The 14,279-nt window shown below is 50.2% G+C and overlaps 2 protein-coding genes and 1 pseudogene across 2 annotated transcripts; all 3 read right to left on the reverse strand.

Annotated features, from left to right (window-relative positions):
* Positions 1-354: 354 nt before the first annotated feature.
* Positions 355-2,065, reverse strand: LOC125510719 (uncharacterized). Its single transcript, XM_048675968.2, has one exon. It carries the CDS (start codon positions 1,936-1,938, stop codon positions 619-621), a length of 1,320 nt encoding a protein of 439 aa, XP_048531925.2. The 5' UTR covers positions 1,939-2,065; the 3' UTR covers positions 355-618.
* A 6,922-nt stretch (positions 2,066-8,987) lies between these two features.
* Positions 8,988-10,539, reverse strand: LOC125510721 (small ribosomal subunit protein uS14). The gene is made up of 3 exons (XM_048675969.2): positions 10,363-10,539; positions 10,030-10,129; positions 8,988-9,231 (listed from the first exon to the last, which is right to left on the reverse strand). The coding sequence occupies exons 1-3, from the start codon at positions 10,422-10,424 to the stop codon at positions 9,223-9,225; spliced, it is 171 nt and encodes a 56-aa protein (XP_048531926.1). The 5' UTR covers positions 10,425-10,539; the 3' UTR covers positions 8,988-9,222.
* Positions 10,540-10,972: 433 nt separating this feature from the next.
* On the reverse strand, positions 10,973-11,963 carry LOC147973024 (uncharacterized; annotated as a pseudogene).
* Between the last annotated feature and the right edge of the window lie 2,316 nt (positions 11,964-14,279).

Below are 14,279 nucleotides of genomic sequence, written 5' to 3' on the forward strand. Positions count from 1 at the left end.
TTCCCTGTTGCTCCCCTTCGCAGGTCCTTTTCCTTCGAAAAATATTAAGGGCGACCTTGCTTGCAGGGTTGCCTTGACCAGTTGCTCCTCCAAGCATCCAAAGGCCGGGCCAAGCTTTTGTTCATCTGAAAATCACACTTGTAGACAGTCGTTTCGGCTAGTACTATATGCAAAAGCAGGTCGCGTGGCAATGATACCTTGCAGACAAAAATGCTTTGGGTTTTGGTTTATCCTCTGCGGAATCACGGGTTCATGTCTGTCAGTCTCAATCGCAAATGAGTACTACCAGTTCATCTTTTCACTCGTTGCAAAAGGACTCGTTCTACAAAGGCCAAACTCGAAATGGAGTAGTAGTAGATCACAAAGGCTCTCAGTTTGATTTGATTCATAGAGGGAAACAGCTAGCAAAGGAGGCTAAAAGTGGAGTAGCCAACTAAAAAATCACAACCACACCACACTGCCGCTCACAAAAAAAGAAAGCGATCCGAACCAACTACTAACCCATCGCCAAAATCGAACTACCACCGCCGCAACCAACTAAAGAACCGGCTAAATCGTCTTCTACATTCTCGGCTACTTTGTACAGTTTGCTCGTCGGAATGAGATGCGTGCAGGCGGTCACCGGAGGACGTCCGACCGAAGGTGCGAGAGCTCCTTCCTGAGCTTGTGCGAGAAGAGCCTGCACGCGTCCATGCTCAGGTCCACGGCCGCCGCCAGCGCCACGAACGCCGCCGCGTCCTCCGCGCACCCGACGTGCGCCACCCCGACCTCCACCGTGGGCTTGCTGCACCGGCCCTCGCCTTCCACCGAGGCCGACATGACGAACCCGCGGTAGTTCCCCAGAGGCCACTGGCTGAAGTCGCCGCTGCCCCGCGGGCTGCATCCCGGGGTGCTCCCCCGGCTCAGGGGCTGCGCCGCGGTCAGGTCGAGCGCGAACTTGCCGCCCTTGGACGCGGCGATGGTGGAGTCCGCGATGGGGACGGCGTGGTCGACGCCGGGGACGAGGAGGTCGAAGCGGTAGCCGAGGCTGTCGGAGGACCCCGCCCCGCCGCGCTCCCGCCAGCACTCGAGGCGGCCCCAGGGCTCCCACGCGCCGTCGCCCGCGGGCCGGAGGATGAGCCACGCGCCCGGGTTGGAGCGGCTCACGCGGTCCGTCCCCGGCGAGGCGACGAAGGGCGTCACCATGGAGGCGAGCGCGACGGGGGAGCCGGAGAGGTCGTGCACCGTGACGGACCACCCCTTGCGCTCCTTCCCGGCGGCCTCCCGCTCCGTCTGCGCCACCGACCTCCGCAGGTCGCTGTTGGTGCGGCAGCCGAACTTGCAGGTGAACATGGGCTGCTTCATGCTGCCCCGGACCTGCATCACCTGCGGGCTGCACTCCGGCTCGCCGTCGAACTCGAACACGAACCGCGGGTCGGGCTCCGCGCGGACGGTGAGGCTGAGCTCCGCGGCCGCGGGCCCGCCGCCCTTGCCGCCAACGCCGCGCCTCCCGACGGAAATCCAGCCGCTGTGCAGCACCGCGGGCTTGGCCTCGGCGCCCTTGAGATCCAGCGAGATGGTGGCCTTCCCGAGCAGCCGCCCGGAGCTGACGCCACATGTAGTCCCCTTGCGGCCGGCATAGACGGACACCTTGAGCGTGGCGGCCCCGCGGGAGGGGGAGAAGAGCGAGGGTTTGCGGGCGAACCACTCCAGGTCGGCCTTGGAGAGGTGGAAGGCCGCGGCCAGGGCGCCGGAGGGGGGCTGCTCGGCGGCGGCGGCGTCGGAGAGGACGAGCGGGGCGGCGGCGGTCTGGCAGGCCATCTTGCCGAGGCGGATCTTGATGTAGCAGGGGGAGGTGGAGGGGTGGACGCCGGCGCCGGCGCCGGCGGCGGGCGGCGCGACCGGCATTCTGAGGGCGAGGTTGCCGACCAGCACCCGCACGAACGGGCACGGGTCCATGGCGCCTCCGATCGCTCAGGTGGGATCCGCGGCGAGCGGAGGAGGCGAGGGGAGGCGGGGGCGTGCCTTGGCTGGGCTTGGAGACCCGGGAGATAAGGTGGGAGGGAGGGAGAGAGATTGGCGGGTGTATATGGGACGGGGGGCGGGCGGCCAGGCTGGATCCCGCTGAGCCATGGCTGTAACCGTACGCCAGTCGACCCGGCTGGCGATCGCTCTGCTGCGCGCGCGGGGGGGGCACGGTGTCAGTGAGGGTGAGGGGCGGGGGGTGGTGTGTGTGGGGGGTGAAGGGGGCGAGCTGGCGCCTGGACGGATGGATCCGAGAGTGGTTGGGCGGATGCCGCGCTGTGCCAGACGTTTGGTTTGGTTTCATTCCCTCCTTTTCTCGGCTGGGAGTGGGGCCATGCACGCAACTGGCGGGTTCAGCTGGGGTTCCACTGTCAGTGGTAGCATATCATAGGCACTGTATGTGAGAGGAAGCATGTCTTTCTACAAGGCTGTTGGTGTATTTTACTCTCTTTTTGCGGGTAAATGTATTTTACTCGTATATATTCCTTCCGGTCCTTTTTACTCCGCGTGTTACATTTGTGCAGGCCCTAAAAGATATATGTTTAATTTGTATTCGATCCAATTTTTAAAGTAGTACATGACTTAGAATGGTTATATTTGACGTTCTGAAAATATGTTTGTGCTTTGTACGTCGGAAGGGGATAGTATAACCGAGGTTGTATATATGTTTGTTTGCATTCGTAGAGGAAAAGAGCCAATATATATTGCCTGTAGTACGCAACATTGGGAGTATTGTTGAATCCTGGGCAGAATAAACTCAGGAATTATCTGGCCATTTCTACAAAATAACAAAGCATGTGCAGAAATAACAAAGTATTACCCTGCAAAAAAGGACACATATAGCACTTCCTTGTTGCAAGAGTTCAAACCGTAGGTTCGATGTGATATGTGTCTCTTTTTTTGCGGGGTAATACATGCACTAATCAAAATCGAGAATTACAATCATGACCGGCAACGCCGAGAAGTTCATTTGGATCTTCCAAGCCACACAACTGCTCGGCATTGTGATCTTCCAAAACTTGCCAGGAGATGACTAGCATAATTTTGTGTGTGTCAAGCATGAGTAATACAAGAAGTGCACTCGATCAAACTTCTTTTGATCTCCTTTATCAAGAATGTGTATTTTTGAACTATTGGTATCTCCACTTTGCATCATCTTGACGGCTTCCGGACTGTCAGATTCAATATCAAATGGTAGGTTGCTCCACTGCAGAGCAAGCATGAGCCCTTCCTGTATAGCAAAAATCTCAATCTGTAGAACATCATCACAATCAAATAAATATATGCACGAGCTGAAGATAATGTTACCTCCAGCATCTCTCAACAACATTCTTGTTTCGGCGACCACGTTTAACACGGACCCATTGGTGTTCAACTTCACACGTCCAGCACTCCAGCCATCGAGGAAGAGACCACGAGCTAAGAACCAGGCTTTAAGGGCATCTCCAATGGGAGACGCTTAAGTAGACGCTTACAGAGAAAAAAATAAATACTACTAAATTCGAAAATACATAAGCGCTTGACCTCCCAACATCAGGCGCTAACAGCCGATGCTAATCGATCACTAATTAAACGGCGAACCCGTCTTTTACGAGGGAGAAAAGGAACAAGCGGCCGGTGCCGCTCTTAAATTGATCCTAGCGCCTCTCTTAGCGTCTCCCGTTGTAGATGCCCTAAAATGGGTAGAGATTTTGAACTAGGTGTTATACTTATCAATAAGCTCGTAATTTGTCCGTCACTTGTCTAAATTTAACAATGTATTTGTACTATGGTGTTTTTCTTTTTGCGGGATTTGTACTATGTTGTTGTACGCTCAACCCGCCCCGTTTGCATCCCTAGTGCCCACATGAATCTTCAAGCTTCGTTACCCTGATCTTCCTTTGGTGTCGTGTGAGTGTGTGAACATGTGCATCTACACTTTGTGCATGAATGCATGGTATTATTCACACATCGTGACATCCTGCTAGCAGCCTAGCAAGACAATGTCGCTACTTCAATGACATCACTTTCATGCCACGCTTGCATCATATCCGAATACTTATCCATTATTTTGCCTTACCACATTATCTAAAAATAGTTTTCGCCATGCTATATCAACATGAGCTTAATCAAACTTTAAATGCCGCCACCATGGCTACGATAGGTGTACGCAAAACACAAATCTTTGGCAAGATCGAAATTTAGCTTGATGTATCTTCCAAAATACCTAGTCAACACAAACGTAGCAAATATGGCTGTAATGACTCAAGGCATTGTCCAGAAATTAAATAATTATAAACAAGTTTTCCAATAAATTAACATGGTCAAAGCATGAGTATGATCGCATCGGAAAAGCAGTAACCACCACTAGCTCAAGGCCAGCTATAGCATACCTCCCTCCACCTGGGATTATCAGTATACAAATGATCACTATTTTACCACAGCAACGGGATCACAACTGCATGTGCCAGCGTCGTGTGGACTGTAGAAGTGCTGCACAGTAGTAGCAGTAGAAGTGTATTTTCTGCTGGCGCCGGAAGCATTTCACGTTGGGATCTCAGGTACCCGGCGTCGTCGCTTGCGGATCGCTGTCATGTGCAGCAGGGCGACAGCGTGCGGCCCGCGAGCTTGCACGAGCGCCCGCCCGCCGAATGTTTTCAAGGAGAGGAAGAAGAATCCAATGCTAGCTCCAAGCGGGGCCGCCGCATGACCCGTTCACCCAAAGCTGGTGGGCGTGTGGGTGTCAGTCAGCTCACTCGCCCGCTGCCGTGCCCGGCTGGAATCCAGGTACCGCCGCACGGAAAACCCTTTTACTAATCCCGATCGACCCGGCGCGCGCATGTGAGAGAGCACAGCGCGGCAGAGAGGAGATGAAGTGCACGCACGGGCGCCGGAGCAATTGGCATTAGAAAAGGCGGCCTGTGCGTGCCGACGTGCCGTGCCGCGCCGCGCTGTCATGTGCAGCGGCCGCACGGCGGATGGGATGGCCTGCGCATATCCGTAACCCGGCGTTAATCATTCGTTTTCCCACAACTCCATAAACTAATCCGAACCGCTGTACTACTACCTTCTCTCCATCGTCCACGGGTGCAGGTGCAGCTCGCCTCGCCCACGGAAAGCGGTGCAACTTGCGTTGTGAGGGCCCGCATGGCAGCGAGCACATATGCGATCTTGACGGGTGAAGCAGGAAGGCGTGGTGGAGCGGCGCGCTGGCTGGGGGCTCGTTGGAGTCCAGGCTGGGGACAGCTGGGGGGATGGGCACAGGGACCCTAGGTGGCGCTATCCGCCTCCGGAATTCAGATTCCGATCTCGCCTCGCCCCCGATAAAATTCCGGGCCGCGATTGGCCGATCGCGCCGGGACGGGACGGGGCCTAGTGGGTGCTCGACTGCGGGCGCGCGCTGTGCGCCAGCGCTTCGACCACCTGTCCCAGCGCGGCGCCCGGGCCGTTCCGATTGATTTCCGTCGAGTGACCGATGGCGAAGCTTCCCCGCCCTGCGTCCACGTCCACGTCCACGGCGTCGGCTGCTTCGGGCGGGGACGCCGCGACACCTGTGCAGTGGAATAACGGCGTGCGGTGCGTCGCATGGACGATCGTGGTCGTCTTTTCTTTTCTCCACGGCCCTGTCACGTTGCGGGAGGGTTTATCCGGAGCACTGGCGATCAGGCACCCTCCTTTCTTCTCCCACATCGCGTCGCCACCTAGGTTAGCACATAGGCTGGCCCTCTGATTCTAAAGTGATGGGCACGTGCAGGTGTGTGGGCAATCAGGCAGCACACAAGTTTGCGAGTCCATGACGATAAAATTACGTAGTCACTTCGTTGCACACTGCCGTTAGGTGATCCTTCAGGCCTGTAGCCAGGCCAACCAATTTAGAGCAAGAGGGGAGCGCAAAAATTGTTGGCCTACGTAAATTCGTCTTGGAAAAGTGCTAATACGGGGATACATTTTACTAAATTTTTATAATTTCATCAAAACACTGCTCTAGTAGGTTGAAATTCATGGGTGAGGATCTGAATAATACTCTGACATGGCTACACAACGGTGCCCTCAGGTTGGTAGGTTGAGCAGCATGACAGGATAAGAGGAGACGACATCATGAGAAGAGAAAGGATAAGAGTAAGTGAGCTTGGCTATGACTCTCGGCTTCACAGTTCAGTACAAATACGTTGTGCCGACCTCAACCGTTGACCTGCCGCCGAGGATCAAGCTCGACAAGATGGATGGACTACTGTGTGAGAGGGGCTGAGGGTGAGGGGAGTCGGTGACGAGAACGATGGTGAGTCGATGAGGAAGGAGGAGCTCGTCGGCTAGCCGCTGGCCTTCCACTGCCTGCTGTCGAGCTCGGAAGGAAAGAAGCGGGGAGGAGAGGATGGGCGTCGGACGACTAGGGTTGCACCATTATTACCTCTTAAAAACATCTATAACCAATCACAATTACCTAATCCGCTCGTGCGCGTCCAAAGACGGTGATTGGGCAGGCATCCAAGGTCTGCGTCCACAATCGGATCCATCAAAACAAATCCTCAAATCCATACTAATGCCATACAACGATAAATTTTACATATGTAGTTCACACATGCCATTGGACATGCTCTATTAACTACGAATGTTAGGACAATGGAAAAAATTCATCCACGGCTGCCTTTCCCCGTGCCCTTGCTGTCCTCCATGCAACAGTAGCGGTCGAATACGCAAAACGGATCGAGGCGGATGTGCTCGCTGCGAGAGCTGTCCGATCCATCGTCATCCTCGCCCTTCTCTTTGGGGGCAGTCTGGCCATGGCACGGACGACGCTGCTTTGATCTCTAGACATCGCCTTGACTGCCCTCCTCCACCGCTTCTCGGCTATGCAAGCACGGAGGGCTTCCTCCACCTCTAGCTCGTGGGCTACCGAATCCGTTGCCGCCTCCGCCTCATGGGCTACCACAGCTGCCTTCGCTTGAAGGCGCACTCGCAGCCTCGCGTGACCGGCACACCGCACCTCCTCCTTGTTTTGGCCACGGACCATGGAGGCGGATATGACCGCGTATCATGGGGACGAGGCGCCACCAAAGGCCTTGTTTGGCATAAAGGGTTTTCAAACCCCAAAGGGGTTGGGGATTATTGGGGATTTGGTGAATCCCTCTGTTGCACCACATCCCCTGAAATCCCCACTCTTCCCCTACCTCTTCCATCCCTAGTCCTCTTCCTCTAAAATTACTTGTGTTGGTCACAGCCATGGTGGGGAGAGAAGACACCCTAGGGAAGGGTAGGAGAGGTGAGTTGAGGCGGCGACGACTACATACCCTAGAAGCCTTGTGGCGGCTTGGTCTCCTTGTGGCCAGTGGGAGACGCCGGCGAGGAGGCGGATAGCGGTTGGCGGCGGCGGCTTCACCTCGCGTCGGGCGAGCCAAGGGCCAAGTTGCGAGGTAACCCTCAATGCGTGAAAGCCCCATGGAATGGAGGGGATCAAAGGGAAATTATGAGGCGGGCCCAGTATAAGCCCTGTACACCAAACAGAAACTTGGGGATTTTAGGGTCTTTTGAGGCCAAGTGGGAAAATCCTCTAAAAGCTTTCCCGAGCCCTGTGTGTCAAACAAGGCCTAAATGGTTCCACTGTAACAACTGGGTTGTCCTGCCATGCGGTGGTCTCCGATACCGACGAGGCCTTGGTCATGCGGCGTGATCCACCGGCCCTGACGGATCATAGTGCCATTTACGCTATGGATTCCCGCCGGATCGATGAAGACCGCAGTAGGATGCACTCTTCCCGGGATTGTCGGAGAGTAGCAAGACGGCCATCTGCTCCTCGAGACTACAAGGGATGAGCTCCCAGTCCTCTGATCCGAACACCTCAAAGTCAAATCTGATGGCCACCATGGACTAAGGTGGAGCTCGCAGAGAGGAACTTGTGTATTGTGGGAGGGGAGTGGAGCTCGCAGTGCGGATAGGATCTAATTTATGTGGGGTCGCGCGTCCAAATGCGATTCCAAACGTTTTGGCCTGGTTTACCAGCCACGGTTGGGTGGCAATTTCGCCACCAGTCAGCCCGCCCATATGTTTAGGACGGATATGAGGGGTCCTGTTGTATCTTATCCAAAATGCATCAGCCAATTATACATAAGTTGTTTTAAATAGTTTATTCCCTGATAATCAGGGGGTGGATACCCGTATCCGATACGTTATATCCGATACAGATACACTGGTTCTATGAAGTATCCATGCATGCTACTCCTAGAACACACATCAAATTTATATGCAATCGTATCACTAAGCTTTCTACTCTCCCGGTCTCTTTTTTGTGGGAAAGCTTTCTACTCCCTTTTTTGAGGTACACTAAGCATTCTACTTTATTCAGGACGTGACCAACGAATAATTCCACTCATGCTTGGTCACGCACAAATACAAAAGGACAACAGAAAGCACACCTAATCCCTGGAGACGCTCAATTTTGACAATGTGATACATGCTCAAATTTTGAGTGGCATACAGGTATCATTTGGCAATTACATAAAAATACCAGCAATTTGACATCATTGGCTGTCAGATCTGCGATTGGATATGCTCCAGGTTTTCCATGATTAGAACAAGAGGGCGGCAAAGAAATTGTTGGCCTCCGACAAGTTCTAACCATCTGGGAGGTGGCAAAATATGGGCTGTAGCAGGACAGTCGCGCATCAAATTCATATACAATCATGGATTCTAGGTTATTCTAATGTGACCAACGAATAATTCCACTATTGCATGTTTTGACCCGCACCTAATACCCTAGAGAAGCTCGGCATTGACAAGTGTTATACATGACCATTTAACAATTACAAACATATTTTCTAGGTTAAGCAAAGTCAGGGCAGCTAAGGACAACTGTTCAACAAACAAAGAAGATCATAAACAATCACCCAGAGAGAATAGTAGAGCACAGCAGAGGCTGATTTAAGAACAGAAGCCAGGCAAGAATTGGCATGAAAACGAGGAATATAAATTTAGAGCATCAAAACAAAGCATGGCCGGCCTTCGCAAAATAATAAAAATATAAGGATGCAGAGCAACTTTCTAACCAGAATGGCACAAGAGTAACAGAATTATCGGTTTCACATGCTCAAACAGCAGTCACTAACTTGGTTTCACGGTTTTGTCACCAGGATTCAAACATAATAGCAGTTCATTACATAGCTTATAGGATAAAGATCAGCCTTGATGAAGCACCACAGTTCGTTGATAATTTCCTAGTCCTTGCTTCCTTTGAGGTTTCCATTCTTAACGGTACTGTTAAACAAGAGTGCAAATTCAGAGATCAGTATAAAGAGATTTTTGATATGCAAAATAAAAGGGATAAAATGAATTAGTCACACACAAACATTCAGGTATTCAGGCACAACAACATATGAATCTGAAAAATAATTTATCCAAACCTAAATTGAAGCATAAAACCTACAGTTAATAAGATAAAAGTGGAAATGGAAACAACAATCTTCAAAAGGAAAATCATCTCAGTTTTCTACTAAATCAAACAGTAGTTGTTATGGAAATATATACCTACATAGTAGTTGTTATGCATTGAAATGGACCAGTGGACACAAAAATTACTTGGAAGTTAACAGTTAGTAAAGTAGTTGAAACTGGGGACAGATGCAACAGAGTAAGACTTATATTGCTGGGAACAACGAACAGAGCTAGTATCATGTAGTCATGCACAACTCAGTACGTTCCAAGATGCCTTATGGTGCCTAGAACTAACACATTGATCAAACAGATACAAAACATTGCAAGGCAGAACAAGAGGTGATGATTGCAAAACTATTATGAGGTGATGATTGCAAAACTAGGTTTACTCTGGCAAGAGGAGCACAACACACACCTATTCTAAATAGATGAATCTAAGATGTCATACATTTCACCACAGTATGTAACAACACATGCTGCCAGATGGTAGTCTCTAGAAAATTAAATCTGGTTCAACCATACCAAGCATATATATTATTCAAAGCAAAGCATGGGGACATACTAGTATTACTCGGCGGCCATCAAATTTAGGAAATCCATGGACAGTGTGGCGTCGCATACCTTGATGAAGCCAATGTCCTTGGCGTTGCTGCGGAAGCACTGCCTGCAGCACATCAGCCCGTACTTGCGGATCAGGCCATGCGAGTTGCCGCAGACACGGCTGCAAGAAAAGATCCAAACCACCACGCGTCAGGGCATAAAACCATCAAGCAATCCAAGGCACGTGAATCATGTACATCTAACCCGAGCATATAAGATTTAGAGCTAAGCTACGAGCTTGCGCCACGGATCTACAGGTGCGGACATGGAAGCGCCTGTTGCTACCGATCTAGGAGAGGGCGGGGTGCGAGTTTCCAATCGATCAAGAGTAGGGAGTAGAGAGAGGATCATTACCAAACCCTGGATCCGGGGCCGTAGTTCTTGGGGTGCGAGTTCCAGACGTTCGAGTGTCCCATGGCGGCGGCGGCGGCGGCGCGGCTTGCAACTGGAAACCCTACCTTTTGCTCTCGCCTGGCTAGAATGAGGAGGTCGGGTCGCGAGGGCGCTGGGGTTTTCTATATAGGCTGGCAGGCTTCACTTGCTGGGCTCTCACTTGTACACTTGCGAAACTTTGCCGATCGATGGGCTTGCGAATGCATGGGCTGGCCTCACAGCCCGTATTTAAGTAACCACGGCCCGGTAATTGGGGTGATACATTTTTTTGGCGTCTTTTGTTTTTCAAACTCCAAATTTCGTAGTGTTCTTTTTTTTCGCAAGAAAATTTCGTGGTGTTCTGTTCCCTCTTGGTGAACGACACCCACTGCAGACACGGCGTGTGATTTTAACGCTGCCTTCGGGAATCCCCGGTTTGCAACTGAAAAGATACTACCAACAAATACTAACGATGCTTAAAACTGTCAAAAAGGGGGGAATCTCTAGAGATTGACAGAGCAGTCAGGAGTCTCTATACCGAGTTTTTAAATCTAAGCCGACACGACTGATATGCAGGCTGATATATCAATTTTAGGGCTCTACGGATATAAATATAACCTATTGTTTTGTAAATATCGTTTTCATACATACTCCCTTCCTCCGAAAATACTTGTTATCAAAATGGATAAAAGGAGATTTATCTATATGTATTTTAATTTTAGATACATCTTTTTTTATTTATTCTGATGACAAGTATTTTTGGACGGAGGGAGTATTATCCAATATGAACCAAAATATCTCATCTGCATGTGTTAGTTTATCCTGCCGCCTGATGGTGCTTCTATCACTTTCATCATCGTGACGCAAACAACCGGTATGAAGAACATGCCTGCTCATGTTTTTGTTTTTGTTTTTGAATAAAGACACCCAAAAGGCATCTTAGATCTGGTTAATATCAAGAAAAACAAAGGCCAGTACAAAGAATAGACAAGTGAACGTATAACGACTTGTACAAAATAAAATTACACTATTAAAAAGTATATTAGTCTTTTTCTTCCTCTGATTGTACGTCGCCGGCCAGGGATTAAGAATTACACTGAACCAACAACAAAGAAAAACGAAACTTGTGAATGCCCTCGCCATATCAGGTTTTGAAGACCGCAATAGCCACTCGCCCCTTGAGACGAGATTTAAAAATCGTTGAAACATCATATACTGGAGCATCACCCCATACGGAACAGGCTTGCAATGCATCACCATCAGCAGAGAGGGTTCGAGAAACTAGATCAAGCCACAGAACAACACAAAAGAATATGTCGAAGTCGCCACACTAATAGCCAGGCATAAGCTCTCCTTGGAAGACACACAAACTGCCAAGATCTGAAGGGATCCAACAAATCCGGGGACACAAACTCTCGTAGGCTCTTTGTTAGCGCAAGATCAGACGTCGTCGAGGTAGGGAAAGGCCGGAGAGACCGTAGTCCAACACGACATCGTTGCCACGATCTCAGCGATGTCGCCAGAGAAGTAAAAAGCCTAACCGAAAAAATTAGATGGACGGGTCCCCACTCCTCTTTCCGCCGACGAGGCCATCAGACGGAGAAGAGGAAGGAGACCAAAGGTGTGGTGGTGGTTGTGGCGTCGGACGCATGAGTGTTTCGCCGAGCCAACAAGGGTCGGAAGCCTCCTCGTGTTGGTAAAGGCATACAGTACTCAAATCTGCTTATAGGTGGACCCTTACCAATGGTGGGTACACATTTGCATCTGCCATTAGTAATATGGCTGCTTACCAGGGTTCGACGCAAAAGTCATCTCCATCTCTGATATTTTGCATCAACCTAGACTAGTTGTGGGTCAAAATTTTCAGTGGTAGGCATACTCTGGCGGGAAGAATATGTGTGTATCCCCTAGTAAGTTGGGGATAACTTATTGAAGGAAATATGCCCTAGAGGCAATAATAAAGTTATTATTTATTTCCTCGTATCATGATAAATGTTTATTATTCATGCTAGAATTGTATTAACCGGAAACATAATACATGTGTGAATACATAGACAAACATAGTGTCACTAGTATGCCTCTACTTAACTAGCTCGTTGATCAAAGATGGTTGAGTTTCCTAGCCATAGACATGAGTTGTCATTTGATTAACGGGATCACATCATTAGTAGAATGATGTGATTGACTTGACCCATTTTGTTAGCTTAGCACTTGATCGTTTTAATTTACTGCTATTGCTTTCTTCATGACTTATACATGTTCCTATGACTATGAGATTATGCAACTCCTGATTACCAGAGGAACACTTTCTGTGCTACCAAATGTCACAATGTAACTGGGTGATTATAAAGGTGCTCTACAGGTGTCTCCAATGGTACTTATTGAGTTGGCATAGATCAAGAATAGAATTTGTCACTCCGATTGTCGGAGAAGTATCTCTGGGCCCTCTCGGTAATGCACATCACTATAAGCCTTGCAAGCAATGCAACTAATGAGCTAGTTGCGGGATGATACATTACAGAACAAGTAAAGAGACTTGCCGGTAACGAGATTGAGCTAGGTATTGAGATACCGACGATCGAATCTCGGGCAAGTAACATACCGATGACAAAGGGAACAACGTATGTTGTTATGCGGTTTGACCGATAAAGATCTTCGTAGAATATGTAGGAACCAATATGAGCATCCAGGTTCCGCTATTGGTTATTGACCGGAGACGTGTCTCGGTCAAGTCTACATAGTTCTCGAACCCGTAGGGTCCGCACGCTTAAAGTTCTGTGACGATCGGTATTATGAATTTATATGTTTTGATGTATCAAAGGTAGTTCGGAGTCCCGGATATGATCATAGACATGACGAGAAGTCTTGAAATGGTTGAGACATAAAGATTGATATATTGGAAGCCTACATTTGGACATCGGAAGAGTTCCGGGTGAAATCTGGATTTAACCGGAGTGCCAGAGGGGTTACCGGAACCCCTCGGGGGTTAATGGGCCTTGTTGGGCCCTAGTGGAGAGAGAGAGAGAGGGGCCGGCCAGGGCAGGCCGCGTGCCCCTCCCCCTCTGGTCCGAATTGGACTAGGAAGGAGGGGCGCCCCTTTCCTTCTCCTTCCCCCCTTCATTTCCCCCTTCTAGTAGGAGTAGGAAAGAGGGGAGTCCTAGTCCTACTAGGAGGAGGACTCCTCCTCCTGGCACGCCCTACAGGGGCGGCCGATCTCCCCCCTTGTTGCTTTATATACGGGGGCAGGGGGCACCCTAGAATACACAAGTTGATCATTGATCTCTCCCAGCCGTGTGCGGTGCCCCCTCCACCATAATCCACCTCGGTCATAATGTAGCGGTGCTTAGGCGAAGCCCTGCGACTGTAGATTCATCAATATCGTCATCACGCCGTTGTGCTGACGAAACTCTCCCTCGAGCTCTACTAGATCGTGAGTTCGCGGGTCGTCACCGAGCAAGGGGGGAAGCTTCGTGATGAACAATTCCGGTGATCAAATATAGTCGTCCAATATATCGATCTTTACGTATCGACCATTTCGAGACTCCTCGTCATGTCTGTGATCATATCCGGGACCCCGAACTACCTTCGGTACATCAAAACACAAAAACTCATAATACCGATCGACACCGAACTTTAAGCGTGCGGACCCTACGGGTTCGAGAACTATGTAGACATGACCAAGACATGTCTCCGGTCAATAACCAATAGCGGAACCTGGATGTTCATATTGGCTCCCACATATTCTACGAAGATATTTATCGGTCAAACTGCATAACAGCATACGTTGTTCCCTTTGTCATCGGTATGTTACTTGCCCGAGATTCGATCGTCGGTATCTCAATACCTAGTTCAATCTCGCTACCGGCAAGTCTCTTTACTCGTTCTGTAATGCATCATAC

This window comes from Triticum urartu, chromosome 5A (assembly GCF_056163025.1).
Source record: "Triticum urartu cultivar PI428250 chromosome 5A, HENAU_Tu73, whole genome shotgun sequence".
NCBI classification, from domain to species: Eukaryota; Viridiplantae; Streptophyta; class Magnoliopsida; order Poales; family Poaceae; genus Triticum; species Triticum urartu.

Bases quoted from the DNA above. Each gene is read 5' to 3' on its own strand.
- LOC125510719 (XM_048675968.2), bottom strand. From the start codon at position 1,938: ATGGACCCGTGCCCGTTCGTGCGGGTGCTGGTCGGCAACCTCGCCCTC.
- LOC125510721 (XM_048675969.2), bottom strand. From the start codon at position 10,424: ATGGGACACTCGAACGTCTGGAACTCGCACCCCAAGAACTACGGCCCC. The intron at 10,130-10,362 runs GTAATGATCCTC...CTTTTCTTGCAG, and splicing joins GGCCCCGGATCCAGGGTTTG to CCGTGTCTGCGGCAACTCGC.